This window comes from Mchenga conophoros, linkage group LG23, assembly GCF_057382185.1.
Source record: "Mchenga conophoros isolate Kocher_MC1m ecotype Shallow Benthic linkage group LG23, M_conophoros_male_GT1.1, whole genome shotgun sequence".
Classification (NCBI taxonomy): domain Eukaryota; kingdom Metazoa; phylum Chordata; class Actinopteri; order Cichliformes; family Cichlidae; genus Mchenga; species Mchenga conophoros.
This window is the reverse complement of record NC_140547.1, coordinates 28,093,500-28,113,661: the sequence shown is the minus strand read 5'-3', so window position 1 is coordinate 28,113,661 and position 20,162 is coordinate 28,093,500. Positions and strand designations below refer to the sequence as shown.

Here is a 20,162-nt window from a genome sequence, read left to right as displayed (position 1 = left end):
TGAATTTGGTTTAAATGTGAAAGCATGGCTCCATCCTGCTTTGTATCAGCATTTCAGGTTGCTCATGGTGTAATGGTGTGGGAGATATTTTCTTGGGACCATGGATTACTGGGTGGGAAATGTTTTGCCCAGGAGTCTCCTTAAGAAATCTAGTCCATAAGAATGACATTAGATACAACGGAGAGTAGATAATAATGAGTACACATTACATTTAGCATTCTTATTTGCCACATTCTAGCCTCCTGAAAACTGAGGAAAAGAGAATCTTCCCATTGAATTTTTTTGTTATTCCCTTCCTCTTTGAAGCTAAAAGAGGCCACCCAAACACATGAGAGATCAATGGAAAGCCCAGGATGTCCATTGGGACTTCTTAGGGTAGCTCAAAGTAGTAAAAAGATATAGACCAAAAACAAGTGTCCATTACAGAGGACATAAATGAATAAGGTGGTTCTCAGGAGGCTAGATGAAGAAGAGTGACTCATGATCAGACACCTGTGTGTAAACTGTAAAAAGTCCTGGAAAATCCTTTGTCCAAAGTCCGGTAAATTGAATGTTTACACAGGAACTCTGTAAATGGAGGAATTTGACGTGTCATCAAAAATCAAGGAAAAATATATGAGTTTGTAGCTCCTATTAATAAATTTTGTTCATGAGCATCTTAAGGACTTTTAAATTTTGTTTAATTCTTTTGAGCTTTAGGAATTTAAAGAAATCAAGTGTGGTGTCACAAAAATGAAGCAAATTGTGGAATTATAAACAGACTTTGAAGGCATTTCTCAACAATGTCTCAAAGCAGATTTGTGATCACTTTAAACTTAGTATGATTTAATGTTTGTATTTCCACTGTGTGTTTTGGTTGTATATCTAATTGCTTTTTGTATATTGTATTGTATTTCATGTGATGGAGCTGGCAGGGTCTTTATTAGGAGAGACGAGGATAAGCTAGAAATGAGTACATCACAGGGACACTTACGTTGAGGTGGTTTAGAGACAAAGGAATAGAAGCGGCGCTGACATGATGTGAACATGTGCAGAGGAGGGAGACTGGATATATCGGACAAATGATGTTAAATATGAAGCTGCCAGGCAGAATGAACTGATTTTACTAAAATTACACTGACAATCAGCAAAGCTTATGTGATGATGTTCAAACAAGTTTTGCAGTCATAAGGAGGATCTTAAATCCAAGACTGAATTAACCCTAATTACCCGTTCCCATGGTAAAAATCCTGTGAACACAAACATCCTTCTATTCTCCAGTCTTGTTGGTACCTGTTGTACTGATTTGCTTCTCCATTAAGTTAATTACTCACATGAAACCTCATGTATTATAAAGTTGCCTTGGAAAAATCCTGCTAAGGCTAAAATGCAAGCAGTTAAATGAACTTACATCATTTGCAGCTCTTAGAAAGGTGAGAAAAGAGAAGCAAAAACTGTACAAAGTGTTGAGCAAAACAAAGCAACGACTGCAGTTTGAGGGGAGAAAAAACTAAGAAAGAGGAAGTTTCTCTGAGTGCAGAGGCAGGATTGCCAAATATAGGCTGTTATTTTTATTCACTAAGCAAAATGCAGAAGAGAAAAGCCAGGAATCAGGCTTCTCAAAAGAAGCAGTGCAGAGTGAAGAAGTGTGCAGAGGCCCCTGTTTTATGGTAAGAAGTCCATTTTAACATCACTAAAGGTTTTATTTGTTCATCATGTCACAGTTTTTTCTCCAGTCAGAGTGAAACTTGAAGCTTCATTGAGGTCCAAGTTTATCTTTGTGATTCATCCTCAGCCTGTGATGTGTGTTTGTTTGCCCTGAGCTGCGACTTCAGGCATGCTTCCTTATCAGATTTGCAGCTTTATGGAAACGTACTGGTATAACTAAAGCTTACGCAAAATGTTATGTCTTTATTTTTAACACCTATGGTTACTAGTTATGGCTTTATAATGCTTCCGAATCAGAGCAGAGGCACTGACTGCCTGCAAGGAAAAAGCCCAGGGAGCGTTACGTTTATTCTACCTTTGTCACACGCCCTGGTGTGACTCACGCCTGGGCGTGATAGTGGGATTTGTGCACTTCTTTCAATGGTGGATTTTCTCAGTGAGCTTGGAGCGTTACTGTCACCATGAAAAGGTACTGTAAAATCTTATTTTCTCTCTTTAAAATGCATTTAGGTCAGAACAAGTGAAGTGCAGCATCTCCTGACCCTGTTGGAGACAGTACAGCCAAAAAACTCGACACAAATTCTTTGCTTCGATGCTTCGTTTAACACACGGCTCTGTAGCGCGCCGTTGCCTACATTTGCGACTAAAAACACTCTGGAGCCAGAGTCTTCATCCACTTCCGCTTGCTTTACACAAATCTGCAGTAAGCCTCCAGAAGTTCTACTAAAATATGTAGAAAAAGAACTGGAAAGAACTACAAAAAATAGATTTCAAAAGACATGTGCATAAAATTAAAGGGTTTAGTTGTTATTGTTGTTGTTAGAGATTTTAAATATTGCAATTTTATAATGGAAATGAGCAGTTGATATTGAAAGACCTGTGTTTTTTTTCCCCTTTTGTTTATTTAATATTGCTCATTAATAAGACAAAACTCATTCTTATCTGATTACTCAATTAATCGATGGAATAATCGATAGCTGCAGCCCTCGACATTAGTACAAGAATTATAAGTAAAAAGCATTTAAAAACATCACATGTATAAGCAGCCTGTCACAAACGTTAATCCAAATTACTTTTTACAGCATAAACAGTTTGTAACACAAACTTTCGATTTGTATAAATCGTACATATCATAAATGCGACAATACTAAGGCTACGTTCACACTGCAGGCGAAAGCGCATCAAATCCGATTTTTTTGACCCTATGCGACCCATATCCGATCATGCTATGACAGTGTGAACGGCGCAAATCCGATATTTTCAAATCCGATCTGGGTCACTTTCGTATGTGGTACTGAATCCGATACATATCCGATGTTTTAGAAAGCGACTGCTGTTTGAACGGTCAAGTCGCATTAAATCCGCCTTTTACGTCACCGACACAAGACTGAAGCCAATTATCAGCGCCCGAGAAGACATCGCGAACGCTTCCTAGCCATCCAGTGTAGATGTCAGTGAAACTGTTGGGAAGACAACGTAAACATTTTATTTGTACTGTATAATCTGCAGATTCTGACAGAAATCTGCAGCTATCCTTTGAAGCACCGCTCCTCTCTTAAACAGCAATAAGGATCATTGTTAGGTTATTTACATTATTATGTAAATAACAAAATAACTTAAAGCAAAAATTGGGAAACGTAAAGTCCGAAGTCTTTATATTAACGGCCATCAGTCAAACAATACTGTTTGTTCTTGGTCTAAACAGAGCGCGTTGTGTGTGACATCTTCTTTTGCGCATGCGGGCCGCTTTGAGCGTTCACACTAGAGCGCGTTTGCTGTCGCATTTTATTTGTAGTGTGAACGAGGAGACAAAAAAAATCGGATTTGATCAAAAAATCGGAATTGAGCATTAAGACCTGCAGTGTGAACGTAGCCTAAGGTAATTGTTAACGAGCTTGTGTTCACTTTGATGTACCTCAGTCAAGACAAGGTGCCCCACAAGACAAAGTATCCTTAATACAAACTCTTCAGGCTTAATTTCACATTTAGTTGTAATTAGTTTTGGGGAGTAATAATAAAGTAAAACACATTTTTTCTACTCAGTATTTCTAATATAGATACACTTTGGTGTAGTATAAATAGTCATGAGGAAGTAGTAAGTATTGTAAAACTTATGGACACTTTGAGTGGCCAGTAGCACTATATAAGTGTGAATATATTAAGAGCTTAACACCGAGCAAGAAAATAATCTAACAATAAATTAGAATCCATTTATTGTGAGCTAACTAAGATTAAACTAACTAAAATTAAAATAGAGATCAGAAGAGGGGGTGGGGGTCATCATTCATAAAAAGTAATCTGTGCTGCCATTTCAGTGAGTGTGGAAAACATATGTGCAAGTCCAATATATGCAGGGTCTTAATAATAAAATAATAATAAACAACAAACTCCATGTTCTGTTTCTCCTTTACAGACATCACAGAAAATACTGATGATTTGATGGATAAGAATTTAAAAGGTATTTGCTTCTTTTGAGGAAATATAATTAATATTGGAAGCTCTGACAACACTTTGAAAATATGTGTTGAATTTAACAATATCCTTGACGTGTTCTAGAAAGCAATCTTTAGTCTCAGATGTTTTGTAAGTTGGGTGTATTTTGTATAAAGATATGAGCTCCACCATGGATCTTGTAGAAGGGAAAAATGATGGGATCCTTCCCTCTAAAAACACTACACCAGGGGAACTTTGTGGGCCCACTGAAGCTCAGAGGTAAGTTACTTGTGTTTCTGACACTTACACACTCCCTGGCCACATCCTTAGGTACACCTGTTAAACTGCTTATTAACTTGTATCTTATTAACCAATCACATGGCAGCAACTCAATGTATTTAGGCATATAGACACAGTGAAGACGATCTGCTGCAGTGCCTGATGTGCAGATGCCGGTCAGCCCTTTTCAACCAGTACTGACGTATTAAGAGGCTGTCAGTTATCTGTATCCCCGAAAACTTGATCCTGCTGAATAATTTGCCAGCACTATTGTCAGTGAGCTGTGAATGACTGAGAATGAGTAAATTAAATCCATAGTAAAAAAGAAATTTAAACTGGGTCAAGTTGAACTACAAACACCACCAAGTGTGGTTCAATTTCTTATTCTTAAAACCCCAAAATTACTTTCCAAAATATACAGAATGCTTTCTAAAACGGATGAATCAATATCACTTCCTATTGCAAAATGGGAAGCGGATTTATCAGTTAACTTAGACCAAAACTTCTGGTCTCAGATTTGCTTAAAAACCTTTCATTTAATTAGAAATCCCAGTCTTCAATTAATTCACTACAAAATACTACATAGAGTACACTATACAGGTCATCGGATGTTCAAGATGGGCTTTATGTGTCATGATCCTGGGCCATATTGGCCCAGCATTCTTAGTTTTCTTGTATTTTGTTCCTTATGCCGTGGTTCCTAGGTTCTGTTAAAGATGTTCCTTATTTGGTTACCTCCTGTGTGCCCCTGTGTATCTGTGAGCCCTCGTCTCTCCTTGTGTTTTATTCCATGTTTTCCCCAGCCCGTTATGTCTGTGTTCTCCCTGTGCTCTCTCTCCTCCTGTCTGAACCTCTGTGTACTTCCTTTTTTACGTTGTCCGTCTCCCGTCAGTGTTGCGTTCACTCCTGCCGTGTCTTGTTATGATTATCAGTGTCACCTGTGTTCCCCGTGTGCTCCCACTTCCCTCGTTAACTCTCTGTGTATTTATGTCTGCGTCTCCCTCAGTTCTGTGTCGCGTTCTCCCTCGTGACTTTGTGCCCCTCCGTGTGTTTTCTTGTAAGTCCGTTCCTTAGTACTTCCCAGTTTAGTTTCATGTTATTTTGTATCGCTGTTATCTTTTGTCATCTTTTGTCAGCAATAAAGCTGCATTTTGAGTTCAGTCCTGTTTTCCCGTGAGTTTGCGTTTGGGTCCTATTTCCTGCCTGCCACACAGCCAGTTCATGACATTACGTCTGCCAACAACTGCTCACACTGCCAAACCAATTCACCGGACAATTATATCCACGCTCTTTGGTTCTGTCCACCAGTTCAGAAGTTTTCTCGCGAGATATGTGAAGACTTATCGAAGTCCGTTTAGTGTGTTTGTTGGGCAGCTTAGATAATGTCACTTCAGAAAAGAATATCGCCCAAATGGTTTTCACTGCCCTATGCATAGCCAAGAAAACAGTCCTCATGAACTGGAAAAATATAAAAAATAATCTTAATTATAACCAATATAGAAATTACCTATTAGATTACATTAGTCTTGATACAGCCTCTGCCACCACATCAGATCAATTGCTCTGGGCTCCTTTGATCAGCTCCATCACCTAGTGGGGGTGGGGGGTCATAGTTTGGTCCCACCTTTGCTGTTGTGATTGGTGTGGGGGTAGTGACAGGCTTGGGGCGTTGGGGGATTCCCCAGGAGCATCTTCCTTGGGGGGCTCAACCCGGGGTAACGGTCATGTCCTATTAGGGGCTCTGTTGGCTCTTAGGTGACGGTTTCCTTGTGGCTGCGTGCAGCGGGGCTAGGGGAGGGTCTGTGCTGATGGACGTGGGTTACTGACCTGGTAGCCTGGCTGCCCCTGGGTGGATCCGGGACGGGCGTGGGGTTCTGGGGGTGCTCCGTCTCTGGGCTGGGGCCCTGGCTGGGCCTCGGGGGCTTGGGTCCTGGTTGGTGTGTTGCCGGGGTTGTGGGCGGGTGGGTGTATGGGGGCCCAGCCCTGGCGCAGGGTGCCGCCAGTGCATCGAGCCACCTGGGGGACTCTTAAACAGGTGGGGGAGGCTGTTACATCTTGCAGGAGGTCTCCTCTCTTCAGGAACTCACTCTGCAGGAGGGGGAGATACAGGAGAGGTAGAGGAAGACCTCAGCCTGGGCGTCGATTGTCTTGTGTAGTCTGGAAGATGAGTGGATGACAGGGTGGGTGCAGTTTTCTCTGTGGTGGGGTCGGGTGGGCTGTCCTGGGCTCTGTGGGGCCAGGCGGCGCTGCCGAACTGGGCCCCGGTCCGGATGGGCCTGGGCCCCCTTTCCATGGCGGGTTGCAGAGTGTGTGGGTGCCTACTGGGGTCAGCGGGGGAGCTGGCCCCAGGGAGGGGTCACTTGCCTCTCCCTTCCTTCCCTCCCCATCTCCAGCTGCCTCCCTCTTCCCACTCCACCACAATCACCCACACATGCAGGGCCTTGGGGTAGGGGTGTGTCACCAGGGTGCAGGGGATGCATCCCCCCCTCTGTCCCCCTCTGACTGCCTGTGCCTCAATTTTATCTCACAACATAGACATTCACATTACTCACACTCTCATAACACATACATATAGGATCTTGGGGGTGGGCAAGCTACACGGAATCCAAAAGACCATCAGGGTGTACAACCTCACCCCTGGTGTCGTTGCCCACCTCTCAATTTTAAATACATGTAGACATTGAGAGCTATCAGGAGGGGCTATGCGCTTACCTGCTGCTCTCTGGCAGGTAGCTCCATGCCCTCCTGGGTTTTAAATGCATCTTAGAACACACATGCATCAACACTACATATGAGCGGGCGGAGGGAGGTTTGGAGTCTTCACACACCCCCGTTCTCTGCAGCCTGCTGGAGCGGGGGGCTAGGAGGAGTTGGCCGTCCGATTGGGGTCTGGAATGTGGGGCCTCCCTGCTGCTGCCGAGTCGGGACAGTCTGCTTCTCTCCACCCCAGGGAAAAGGGTAACACTACCTGGGTCTGGGTGCAGTTTCCCCCTCCATGGGCAAGGGTACCTAGACCTGGGGTATAGAATACACTTGGGGAGTGTGATTGTGTGTACAGTGTCTCTTTATGTCTGTTTCCACTTTGGGTAAGTGCTGAGTATTTGCATATGAGAGCATGAGGGTGGGAATGGATGTTTGTATCTGTGTGTGCCTGTATGTCTGTGTCCATATGTGCTTACGATATATATTCCCATAGATCATCATGATGTTGTTTATTATGTTGCTCTCTTTTTTTTTCTGCTTGTTTTCTTTTTTTTCTTTCTCAACAGGTGATCCAGGTGATTGATATATGTATTTTTTGTCTGCTTATTTTGTTGGTTTTTGTTTTTTGCCCTTTATCCCCATCCCTCTTCCCCGCTGTTTTTCTTTCCCTCTTTCTTTCTCCCCTTTCTTTTCCCCAGTCAAATCTGTCCCGTATTTAGCAAGTGAAAATAAAATAAAATAAACAATAAAAGGTGAATCAAATAGACCATTACAGCAAGGCTGGGATGGTCCATTTGGTAAAGTAAATCTGTTGGGCATCTTTTTTCGCCTTTAGACAATAATTCTGATGGCAAAAGAGCCAAACAGGACAGGCAAGAAAGGGGAAAAAAAGAAAAAGAGAGAATGAGTAAACGCAGCACTGCAGTTGTGTCAGCAACGCGAACAATAGTAGACTCAAGACATAGGAATCTTGCTCAGATATGTCCAGGTTTTCCTACATGACTAGTGAGACTAACAACTCTCTTGTTTTGAAGCCAGGAGCAGCAGCAGACTACATCAACTGCACCAAGCTCTGTTTCGATCAAGACCAATCATTCAAAGGAGTCACCTCTTGCTTTTAATAGACAACAATCTTCTGGAAAAGAGTTAGTCCACTGCAGTATCTGCTACACTTGCATTTATTAAACAGTTTTTTGGCATAACAATAATGCTTTTGTCTGGTGTTTCTCTGCCAGGACTGGGGAGGTGAGGCCTGGTTGTCCTGTATCCAGCTGTGATTCGGTCATGAGTGACCACTCCAAGGAGCCACCTCTTGCTTTTAACAGAAAGCAGACTTCTGGCACAGAGTGAGTTAGCGTGTCACTATATAACCTCAGTTTATTAACATCACATCAAGTCTGTTAAGGAGCAAAGTATGTAAGTAGTAATGATTTTATGTTGCAGTCTAAACTTTTAACACATTTTTTTTCATTTCATTATTCTTTATTCATTCTATTATTATCAGGACTGTGACGTTTCCTCTAGACTGCACGTCAAAATGACTTGTGGCAACATACTGAAACCCTAAAACTGTCATAAATCTAATACTGGTACACGTTAAAACACTGTAAATTGTTGGAAAACTGGGCCAATGAGTTAATGAGTTAATTCTCTGGGAAAAATCCCTTGTAGGCTTCCTTAGGAAGAGCAAGAATCACAAAATCTGCCAGACTTAATATGTGGAGCTACCTGCTGTGGTGGCCCCTTATCAATAACAAAACAGTTGAGGTAACTTGCTAGTTACATATGTTTATCATTATTATGGCTGCCATATCATTGGTAGCCATATATACATATATTTTATGTGGCACTTACTGAAAATACATTGAAGATCTTTGCAATCCATAGGATCAGTTCTCTGGCATTTCATTGCGTATTCAATAAAACCCTAAAATGGCAGTGAACCAAGTATTGAGCCTGTGGAACCCCGCAATGTAAACTTTAGTAATGATGGGGGGCTTTTTTGCGACTTTGCATGTTTATTACAAATTTTATTAATTTTTAAAAAAACTACTTTATAACTTATAATTTACACAGTTTTTCTACCAATTTCTGCACTTTATTTATGAATTATTAGATTTATTTTGTGCAACAAGAGAACCATGTTGAGAATGATCTTGAAGTGGCAACATGCTGGAAAACAGTTTTCCAGTAAAATAGATTGTCATTCTTTATCAAAAAGATAATTTTTTTAGTGTAGTGTGTTTCATTTTTATTCACAGACTGTATCAGGACATCTCAGAGGTTCATAGTGCTTCATGTGTGGAGGACCATCAAACAGACATAGACTCAATATTTAAGGTAAATTTGTCTCAGTGTGCACTTAGCAAAGTCTCAGCAGTTTTTGATTTGTTTGGTTTGGTTTTTTAGTCACAGTATATGTTTCATCTTTTTATATAATTTTTCAGTTGCTTGAGGAGAGTATTTTCACTTTTGTGAAAGACGAGTTGAAGCGAATGCAAAGGCTTTTAAAATCAAAGTGTTCAGATGAAGAAATGGACACCGATATGAATGAGGGCATGAGGAGCAGCAGAGAGGCATTTCAAAACATCGCACTGCACTTCCTGAGAAGAATAAACCACGAGAACCTGGCTGATTCTCTGCAGAGCAGTAAGAACATTTTACAGCTGCATTTTAATGGATGGTATGTGAGGAAGGAAGACAATGAGAAAAAGGAAACAAATATACAGTATAAAGATGCCCTTTAAACTCCACATTGAGCAGTTAATGCAGGTATAACAGATTAACGAGTTTATTATGTACTTGAAGCCCATTCGTCATCACTGACTGATTGTCAGTTTACTGCTAGTGCTTCAAGCTAAATGTTTTGACTGTGGCCATCTTGGTGTTATGAAACCACAGGTAACAATGGGGACAGTGACTATGGCCATAATCCTGTAATTTTTATTTGTTTGTATATTTTTTTAAACTTACACTATTTTGAAAATATAGATTTGACAAAACCAGATCTTATTTTTGGATTTTTTTTTGTACATGGCTAAGATCTCAGTCACACAGGTTTCAAAGCTGAAGACAGTAAAAAGTGCAAAAGTTGCAGAGTTTAGGTCTTTGCATGTTTTTCATTGATTAATTGCAAGTTTGTTCTTTGTTGGAAAGAATACAGGTTCAGCATTGGCTTCATATTTCACACATAGAAGCTACAACAACCTTTTGTAAAAGTATCTGTGGTTTTAGTTTTCAAAATTGTCAGCAACCTAAACTTTAACATTATTTCTAACTTTACTTGTGAGGGATAATTTTATTTGTTGTTTTTGTGTGTTTATGCAGAATCCCCTGCAGTATGTCAGCGTAAACTTAAATTTAGTTTAAAAAGGAAATTCCAGTGCTTGTTTGAGGGGACAGCTAAAACGCGAAACCCAACTTTTTTGAATGACATCTACACAGAGCTCTACATAACAGAAGAAGGGACTGGAGAGGTCAGCAATGAACACGAGGTCAGACAGATTGAAACTGCTGTGAGGAAACCGGCCAGACCAGAAAGAACGATCACATGTGAGGACATCTTTAAACCCTCATCAGGTAAAGATCAGGCATGTAGAACAGTGCTGACAAAGGGAGTGGCTGGCATTGGGAAAACAGTCTTGACACAGAAGTTCACGCTGGACTGGGCTGAGGACAAAGCTAACCAGGACATCCAGTTCACATTTCCATTCACCTTCAGAGAGCTGAACCTGCTGAAGGGTACAAATTTCAGTTTGGTGAAACTTTTTCATCATTTCTTTACTGAAGCCAAAGAAGTGGGACTCTGCAGCTTTGAGGAATTACAGGTTGTGTTGATCTTTGATGGCCTGGATGAGTGTCGACTTCCTCTGGACTTCCAAAACAATAAGATCCTGACTGATGCTCGACAGCCCACTTCAGTGGATGTTCTGCTGACAAACCTCATCTGTGGGAACCTGCTTCCTTCTGCTCGGCTATGGATAACCACACGACCTGCAGCAGCCAATCAGATTCCACCTAGATATGTTGACATGGTGACAGAGGTCAGAGGGTTCACTGACCTACAAAAGGAGGAGTACTTCAGAAAGAGATTTGGAGAAGAGGAGCAAGCCAGCAGGATCATCTCTCACATAAAGACTTCGCGAAGCCTGTACATCATGTGCCACATCCCTGTATTCTGCTGGATCACTGCTACAGTTTTGGAGGATGTGCTGAAAACCAGAGCAGGAGGAGAGCTGCCTAAGACCTTGACTGAGATGTACATCTACTTCCTGGTGGTTCAAGCAAAACTGTGGAGCATCAAGTATTGCATTGGAGCTGAGGTGGATCCACACTGGAATCCAGGGAGCAGGGAAATGGTTTTGTCATTGGGAAAGCTAGCATATGAGCAGCTGCAGAAAGGTCACCTGATCTTCTATGAATCAGACCTGACAGAATCTGGCATTGATCTCAGAGTGGCCTCGGTGTACTCAGGATTGTTCACACAGATCTTTAAAGAGGAGAGGGGGCTGCACCAGGAGAAAGTGTTTTGCTTTGTCCATCTGAGCGTTCAGGAGTTTCTAGCTGCTCTTTATGTCTTTCTGACTTTGACAAACTTTGGCGTGAATCTGTTTCAGTCTGAAACTTGGTGGTCAAATTTATTCAGGGACAAATCTAAGCTATCATACCTTTTCCAAAGTGCTGTGGACATGGCTGTACAGAGTCCCAATGGACACCTGGACTTGTTTCTCCGCTTCCTTCTGGGTCTTTCCCTGCCAACAAATCTCACACTTCTTGGTGGGTTGGTGACACAGAAAGGAAATATCTCTCTTGGGAAGCAGGAAACAATTGAGTATATAAAGAGTGTGATCAGGAGGAGTTTGTCACCAGAGAGAAGCATTAACCTGTTCCACTGTCTGAATGAGCTGAATGACCATTCTCTGGTTGAGGAGATCCAACAGTATCTGAATTCAGGAACCCTTTCCCCAGATGAACTGTCTCCTGCTCAGTGGTCAGCTCTGGTCTTCATCTTACTGTCATCAGAAGAAGACCTGGACATGTTCGACCTGAAGAAATACTCTGCTTCTGATGAAGGTCTTCTGAGGCTGCTGCCTGTGGTCAAAGCCTCCAACAAATCTCTGTAAGTTTCCTGAAAAATGGGAAACAACTGCTAAAGAACTACTGCATTTAGCTTAATCTGCTGAAAATAAAGTAAGTCAGGAAATTATAATTTACTTAGAAATCAATGCATGTATATGTTTAAAAAATACAAATAGATTAAACAAAGAGAAAGCTAAAAGAGAAAAGCTTAAAAAAGGAAATCATGGGATGTGTAAATACAGAAAGAAAGTAAAACAAAAATATGAAATCATTCAACTTCATTAATAACTATATTTTCACTATTTCTGATGAGTTTAATGACATACTGGCAGTTGATACAATTACAGCTTCAGCAAAATTCCATTATTGATCAATGTTCCTGATTCTTTCTAAGTAGTCTGGTTGTTTTGTTTTGGAGAAATGCTCATTTTAATTACCATGAGATTTTGAGTCTTTGTTCCAGAGTTTCTGTATCTTAAATTTTGCTGTAGTTTTTAGGAACGTTTTTGGGCTATTTAATGCACTAGATCTGCATGCATTATTTTCTAAATGTTCTAGCTGTGATTTAAAAGCTATGAACGATGCATCCTCTATATGAGAAGGAAATTTTTTATATAATTTACGCAGGATCTGAAATAACACACTGAAAATACAGAGCTGTTTACTTGGGTACTTAAAACCTGAATTTAATACCATAATTACTTTCAGTAGTTTCTTGATGGTGACCACATGAACATGCATTTAATAACTACGTATCTGGCCAACATATAATAATACATTTTGGCAGATATCAGTAGATTTTTTTGTTGTGATTAACATTGCTCCCTTTTGTATGAATAATAAACGTAGGTTGAGTGGCTGTAATCTGACAGAGAGATGCTGTGAAGGTTTGGCCTCAGTTTTTAGCGCTCAGTCTTCCACTCTAAGAGATGTTGATTTGACAAACAACAACCTGCAGGACTCAGGACTGAAGTTGGTGTCTTCTGGACTGAAAAATCCACAGTGTAGCCTAGAAAAGCTAAGGTTTGATCAATACATTTTGGGCAAATTTTCACAGTCGTTTCTGCTGAAACTGCTAAAAATTGAACAGAAATGGTAAATGTCTAAACAAAACATGTTTATATTCATCTTATTACCAGGTTGAACCAAAACAATCTCACGGAGAAATGCTGTCAAGAGCTGTCATTAGTTCTACAGACTTCTCATTTGAGAGAATTGGACTTGAGTTACAACAATCTGCAGAACTCTGGACTGAAACAACTCTCTGCTGGGCTAAAAGGTCCAAACTGTAGACTGGAAACACTCAGGTCGGGATATCCTATTTTACATAGCAATTAATAATCTGTGGTGTGATATTTAAAATAATTCTGTATGTTGTGTTTTGTTTTTAATTTGTGCACTGATTTAAATTCTTCTACAGGCTGATTGGTTGTAATCTGTCAGAGAAAAGTCATGATACGCTGTTTTTCATTCTCACCTCCTCTAATCTGAGAGAGCTGGACCTGAGCAACAACAGCCTGAAGGATTCAGGAGTGATGCTCTTCTCTGAACAGGGAAATCAGCACTGCAGACTGGAAACTCTCCGGTTGGATTATGACTTATGTTAAAGTTTTACATTTGGATCTTAAAGTCATTAGGTTTTTTAAAATTAGTTTTTGGTTACATGCTTATAATAAAATCTGTGGCTAACCTTCAGACTTGTGTTCTATAACAGAATTATAAAGATTTCAAGTGTCCCTGAGAAGGTGTTTGCTAGCAAGTACCTAATTCAGACATTTCCAGTTTTGGGGGATAATTAGCATCATTACTTCATTTACAGAAGCGTATCGATGATGTTCAAGTCACACAACTTGATATTATTCATTTGTAGCCTGAAATTTGTATTTTATTACTTGGAATTTATGTTTCAGAGATCATTAAAAATTGCATATTTTGTTCAACATTACAATCAACATAATCAAATTTATCTTTAAAAACAGATGTAAATTTCCAAAACATGTCCTGCAGAACTTATTTTGCAGAATCATCCAAAAGTAATTTCTTTTTAAAAATAATCTCTTTTAAAAGTAATCTCTTTTTAAAAATCCCATTGGCTTTTTTTTTTATTCAAGAGATGTGATGATAGAGACAGTGTGATGGCAACTTCCATCAAACTCTCTTGGCCTACACAAAACACGTTTCCTACGCCACTGTATCACATCCCATAAATGTTTGGTCTAAAAACATTTTAAGATGTATTTTTTTATTTTATCAGATTGAGTCGAACTGGTCTCACAGAGCAATGCTGTCAAGGGTTATCATCAGCTTTATGCACAAAGGTGTCTAGTCTGAGAGTGCTGGACTTGAGTGACAATGACCTGCAGAGCTCAGGAGTAAAACTGCTCTGTGAGGGACTTGGAAGTCCACACTGTCAACTCCAAACTCTAAGGTGAGGTCAGGTTAAGACATATTTGGCTACCTTGATTCTGCAACTGTGACATTAGATGTAATTGCAAATGCTTTGTCCTTTGGTAAAATGTTTCTTATTTATAAGATGCTTATTCATAAATAAAACAGCTAACCTGGTACAGAGAACTTTTTGTTTGTATTTGATTATGGATACTGCAAGTTTCTATAAAATTGACCTTTTTAAAAACATAGTCTACAATGCTCTAAAGTATACACGTTAAAGACCTGTATCTCATTTGTTAGGTTAACTCAAACCAACCTCACAGAGAAATGCTGCAATGACATCTCAACAATTCTTAGCTCCCAGTATTCAAGTCTGAGAGATCTGGACCTCAGTAACAATGATCTGCAGGATTCCGGAGTGACATTTTTGTCTGCAGGACTGCATAGTCCGTACTGCATCCTGAAAACTCTCAGGTCAGATCTCAACTTGTAAACTCTAATACTTTCTATACATAATGTCGGTTTTGGTTATTTGTTACTTTTAATTTGAGCAAAATTTGTGTCAATCTTTTTTTGTAGGTGCACCTAAATGAAAAAGCTATATCAGTGCGATGGATATAGAAAGTTATTTTTATGTCATGGTACACTCTGTTCTACTGCTTATAACAGTTACTGACATTTTAAAGTTTTCTAATCTCTTCTGCCATGCTTTATACCTAAATGGTAGTAGAATGGTTTATACCTTAATCCTACATATTTAAATGTTCCATATATATATATATATATATATATATATATATATATATATATATATATATATATTAGGGGTGCAACGATACACAAAATTCACGGTTCGGTTCGATACTTTGGTGTCACGGTTCGATATTTTTTCGATACAAAAAAATGTTCATGCCTTTTTAATTTGTCATTTATTAAAATTATAAATATATATTTTAACTCAAAAGTACAGTTTTTAAATTTAACCCTAACCCTTGTGCGTGTTTTTTATTTTGACAGCGAATGCGCACCTGTGGACCACTTATGTGCAGCCCCGGTTATTTAGCTCATCATATTGCAGCCACAGAAATTCTTTTGTCCATGAAACCATAAAGCTGCACTTTCTTTTTGCCTTATAGTCTGATTTGTCATAACTTCTCCGTTTTGTGGTAAGCTTTTCTTTGGCTGTCACTTCTTCACCCTGACCTGTCTTATTTGGCTCAGCAGAACTGAAATGCTTTTACACGCTCACTCACATAAGCTCAGCGATTCTCTGCGCGATCAACCTCTCACATGTTTAAGCTGCGGGAGATTTCACTTGTCATGTTTGCATAGTAAGCTAACAATTAATAAGACGATGTCAGAGGAATTGGTGCACAAATTATCATCACTCACAGATCAGTGCTGTCGCTCTCTATACACAGTTCGCACGATTGCAAAGTGAAAGCAAAAAAACAAGCGCAAATTCAAACGCGACTTCAATATGTCACATATTGACAGTGGCTCACCGATGCCAATGACATAATTACCCAGCTACATTTCTGAAAGAATGCAAAAGCATTGACATATATTTTTCCTACAATAGCCCGACGGGCAGGGAAGAGAGAGATTTTGGTAGCCCGACTGAAAAAAATCGCTAGCTCCAGGACGTCGGGCTAGCGATATTGCAAGCCCTGTATCTGATTGAGGAATCGCTCATCTTTGGAAAAGAGAGTTTATTACAGAGAAATGGCTCTTTCCAAAATAAAAGCTATACTATCCGCTTCTTCTGGGCTATATTCTCAGCAGCATAAGGAGAATCATGTGCTAACAGCTGTCTAAATGACTCGGCTAAAGTTAGTAGCATGCTCGTTGTTTTTGTCTTTGCACTAGGATGATGTCGGCGTAAATGTGCAGTCATATTCGTTGTGTTCCCACTAGTGCTTTCAGGTTAATCTCGTTGAAATGACCTTAACGCCACAACACGGCAAATCTCCGTTAACGAGCTACCGCCGATCGCTCCGTGCATGGGGCTAGACGGCAAACACGTTAACGAGCTAACTGCGCTAACACACTAGTTCACACCAATGTAATTGAGCATTGCATGGCACATCCAACATACTGTTTTACTTTAGTCCATGACTCGCTTACCTTCAGGGTCATACGTCACATGAAAACCAAAATAATTCCAAACGCCAGATCTGAATGAGGTTCAATTTGCCTGTTGCAAGTAGAGCTTAACTTCTGTCTCGCTAGCTTGCCCTGCTCTCTTCCTTCTGACTATGCTGTCTGTGTTGAGCGCTCAGTGGATCTGCGCTCGACAGTGCAGCCTAGGCGGAGTAGTCGAACACAGATTCACTGAGCGCTCAACACAGACAGCATCGTCAGAAGGAAAATTGATAAAATAAATTACAAATGTTGTATTGTTCGATACATATGCGTACCGAACCGAAAGCACTGTATCGAACGGTTCAATATCGATACGAATATCGTTGCACCCCTAATAATATATATATATATATATATATATATATATATATATATATATATATATATATATATATATATATATAAAATCCAAATCGCACATTTACTGAATCTAATCCTTTAGCCTGAGTGGCTGCAGGTTATCAGAAAGAACTTGTGACGTTCTGATGTCAAAGTCTACCAGTCTAAGAGAGCTGGACTTAAGTAAGAACCACCTGTGGGATTCGGGCATCAAGCTTTTGTCTACTGGGCTGACAAGTCCACACTGTAGACTGGAAACTCTGAGGTGAGGTCACATTTTTACACTAACTTAGCCAAACATTTTAATTTTATTTTAGTGCTGTTTATTGTTTTAACATCACTTAATTAATTTTAATTACAGAGTTTCTGACTTAATCTTTGGTGTTTATAAATATGCCAATGCTTGAGACTTCTAATATCCTTTAATTTGGCTTGGTTTGTACCATAGTTTAAATATGTTTAAGCTTTATATATATATATATATATATATATACACACACATATTTTGTTCATTATGATAATGAAAGTCAAAGGTAAATGGATCACAGAAATTACATGGAGAAACATTCTTAATTTTTCAGGTTGAATCACACAAATCTCACAGAGAAATGTGGTCAATATATCTCACTGGTCCTCAGCTCTGACTCTTGCAGTCTGAGACACCTGGATTTGAGTAACAATGACCTACGAGATTCAGGAGTAAAACTGCTTTCTGCTGGACTGAGGAGCCCACACTGTAGACTACAAACGTTTGGGTATGCATCTGAGGAATATGTGTTGCACCGTAAGGGTCATTGTGAAAAGACTGGACAGGCAGCCAACTGTGACAAGGGGACCCATTTTTTTCCTAGTAGACGATTTGCTGTCAGGATGGTTGCCCCTTCCTAAACCCTGGCTAGCAGTTTCTTCAAGTTAAAAGGATTTTTTTCTTTCCACTGTTGCCAAGTGCTTGTTCATAGGGGATCAACTGGTGGCTGGGGCTTCATCCTAATATTGTAAGGTCTTTACCTTGCAATATAAAAAAAACAACTTGTGGTGACTGTTATTGTGAATTGGCATAATGTAAATAAAACTGAACTAATGTTGTGTTTGCACACACACTCCATCTCCATAAGACAAAGGTTATAAACTACAATGAAAATAACCCTTAAGAGCTACATTTAAAACTGCTGCAGAGTCAATAAAACTAAATAATTAATAAAAACCTAAACCTACACAACAGAAAAAAAAAGCAAAAAATAAATAAATAAATAAAACATCTTCACTAAACAGTATGCACAAACAGCCACAGTTATGAAAGTGCAAACATTTTCATTTAACTTCTCAGATAGCATAGTGTACAAAGCAAGAGAGGGCTTTTTTTTTGTCTGAAGTCAGACTAATGAATTCATAGTTGTGGTGGACAGACTGAGTGCAGATTCTTATGAGCACATTTCTGTTTCTTTTGCAAATCTTGAACAAGACCATTTTTAAAACTAGCTGCTGTACCTGAGGAATTACTTTTTTGCTTTGAAAGACACTTGAGAGGTACTTTACACTGTCTCACTTGCATATGACCATCTGCACCAATTATCATGCAAATTATATATTAGTTTTAGGTGGATGGATCACTTCAGTTTTGCACTCTTGCAGATTGTCAGGCTGTTTGATCACGGCAGATGGCTGTACGTCTTTGGCGTCAGCTCTGAGGTCCAACCCCTCCTATCTGAAAGAACTTGACCTCAGTTATAACCATCCAGATGAGTTGGGAGTAAAGCTACGATCTGTGGGACTGAAGGATCCAAACTGGAGACTGGACTCCCTCAGGTATGATGTACATTGGAGTACAGGAACTGTAGAAATGCTAAAGGACTCCAGTCTGGTCTGACTTTGATTTTCCCCTTCCAGCGAGGACCACAGTGGTCTTCAGAGGCTGAAATCTGGTCTGAGGAAGTGTAAGTATATAAGATGTAACACTATATTTCTGGTTTGATTTAAAACCTTCAGACTTACTGCTGTATTTCACCCTTTCCTCTCTGTGTATTCCTTAGATGCATGTGAACTAACACTGGACCCAAACACAGCCCACAAAAATGTTGTCCTGTTTGAGAATAACAGAAAAGTAAGACTGTCACCAGAGAAGCAGCCATATCCTGAACACCCGGACAGATTCGACTGGTGCTACCAGCTGCTCTGTACAACGGGTCTGACAGGCCGCTGTTACTGGGAGGTGGAGTGGAAAGGAGGTGTTGATATTGGAGCAACTTACAAAAGCGTCAGAAGGAGGGGAGCTCTAGATGGCAGCAGGCTTGGATGGAATGAGAAATCATGGAATTTAGAGTTCAATGATAAAAACATCTACGCCTGGCACAATAATATAAAAACAGTTCTCCTTGCTCCTCTGTCCTCTGCCTCTGAAAGAGTGGGAGTATATTTAGACTGGACTGAAGGCACTCTGGCTTTCTACGCAGTCTTGCCTGATTCACAGATTCACCTGTACACCTTTTTCTGTGGTGCCTTCACTGAACCACTTTACCCTGGGTTTGGGTTCTTATCAATAGACTCTTCTGTGTCACTGTTAGAAATATAATCTATCCAAAAAAGGCTAATTTTTCCTGGTGAAATAGCCATAGGTCTCAGTAATGCAGCAAAAAAAAAAAAAAAAAAAAGCAAAATATTTAATAGATGTTAAAAAGAAGAGGCTGTGGTTTTTAAAAATGAGATTTTAAAAAATGCACCTTTTGTCTAAAAAAATAAGTTTTGTTTTCTATACTTTTAATATTTGAATATCTGACAGATGTTGCTTCTTTTTTGCTAATTAAGTCAAAGTTTGGACATCAAGCTTGGTATGAAAAAAGTAAACAACTATAAGTTCTTGTTTGTTGTTGTTTTGTTGTTGTTGTTTTCACATGTAATTTATTTATTTTATTTAATCCTGAACATTTTGTAGCTTGTGGCGTTTTGGAAAACTGAAAATTATTATTATTATATTATTAGTAGTAGTCATTTTTAGCCAGGCCTTCATCATTTTGTTTGTGCGCATCGTCTGAGGATTCTAAATATCTTAATTACAAACAAATCCAGGTACAAAAATCACAGATTTTTATTATTCAGGCAGTGTGACGGTAAATGTAGAATAACCAGGTGACATAACCCATGCGTTTCTT

At 39.6% G+C, this 20,162-nt stretch overlaps 1 protein-coding gene across 4 annotated transcripts; it reads left to right on the top strand.

Moving 5' to 3' along the window:
- The first annotated feature begins 1,581 nt into the window (after nucleotides 1–1,581).
- On the top strand, nucleotides 1,582–19,752 carry LOC146547403 (NACHT, LRR and PYD domains-containing protein 3-like). Of its 4 annotated transcripts, none has more exons than XM_085266100.1 (18): nucleotides 1,582–2,116; nucleotides 4,061–4,105; nucleotides 4,257–4,359; nucleotides 8,097–8,207; nucleotides 8,298–8,408; nucleotides 9,324–9,402; nucleotides 9,510–9,711; nucleotides 10,390–12,181; nucleotides 12,991–13,164; nucleotides 13,281–13,448; nucleotides 13,562–13,726; nucleotides 14,396–14,569; nucleotides 14,833–15,006; nucleotides 17,120–17,281; nucleotides 17,598–17,771; nucleotides 18,649–18,822; nucleotides 18,904–18,950; nucleotides 19,047–19,752. In XM_085266100.1, the coding sequence occupies exons 2-18, from the start codon at nucleotides 4,087–4,089 to the stop codon at nucleotides 19,583–19,585; spliced, it is 4,368 nt and encodes a 1,455-aa protein (XP_085122226.1). In that variant the 5' UTR covers nucleotides 1,582–2,116; nucleotides 4,061–4,086; the 3' UTR covers nucleotides 19,586–19,752. The 4 variants fall into 4 exon arrangements, with proteins under 4 accessions (XP_085122226.1, XP_085122228.1, XP_085122225.1 ...); XM_085266101.1 differs by having other exon boundaries at nucleotides 1,598–1,649; XM_085266102.1 differs by having other exon boundaries at nucleotides 1,582–4,105; nucleotides 10,507–12,181.
- The last annotated feature ends 410 nt before the right edge of the window (nucleotides 19,753–20,162 follow it).

Bases quoted from the DNA above. Each gene is read 5' to 3' on its own strand.
- LOC146547403 (XM_085266099.1), top strand. From the start codon at position 4,039: ATGTTCTGTTTCTCCTTTACAGACATCACAGAAAATACTGATGATTTG. The intron at 9,403-9,509 runs GTAAATTTGTCT...ATAATTTTTCAG, and splicing joins ACATAGACTCAATATTTAAG to TTGCTTGAGGAGAGTATTTT. The intron at 17,282-17,597 runs GTGAGGTCACAT...TTAATTTTTCAG, and splicing joins TGTAGACTGGAAACTCTGAG to GTTGAATCACACAAATCTCA.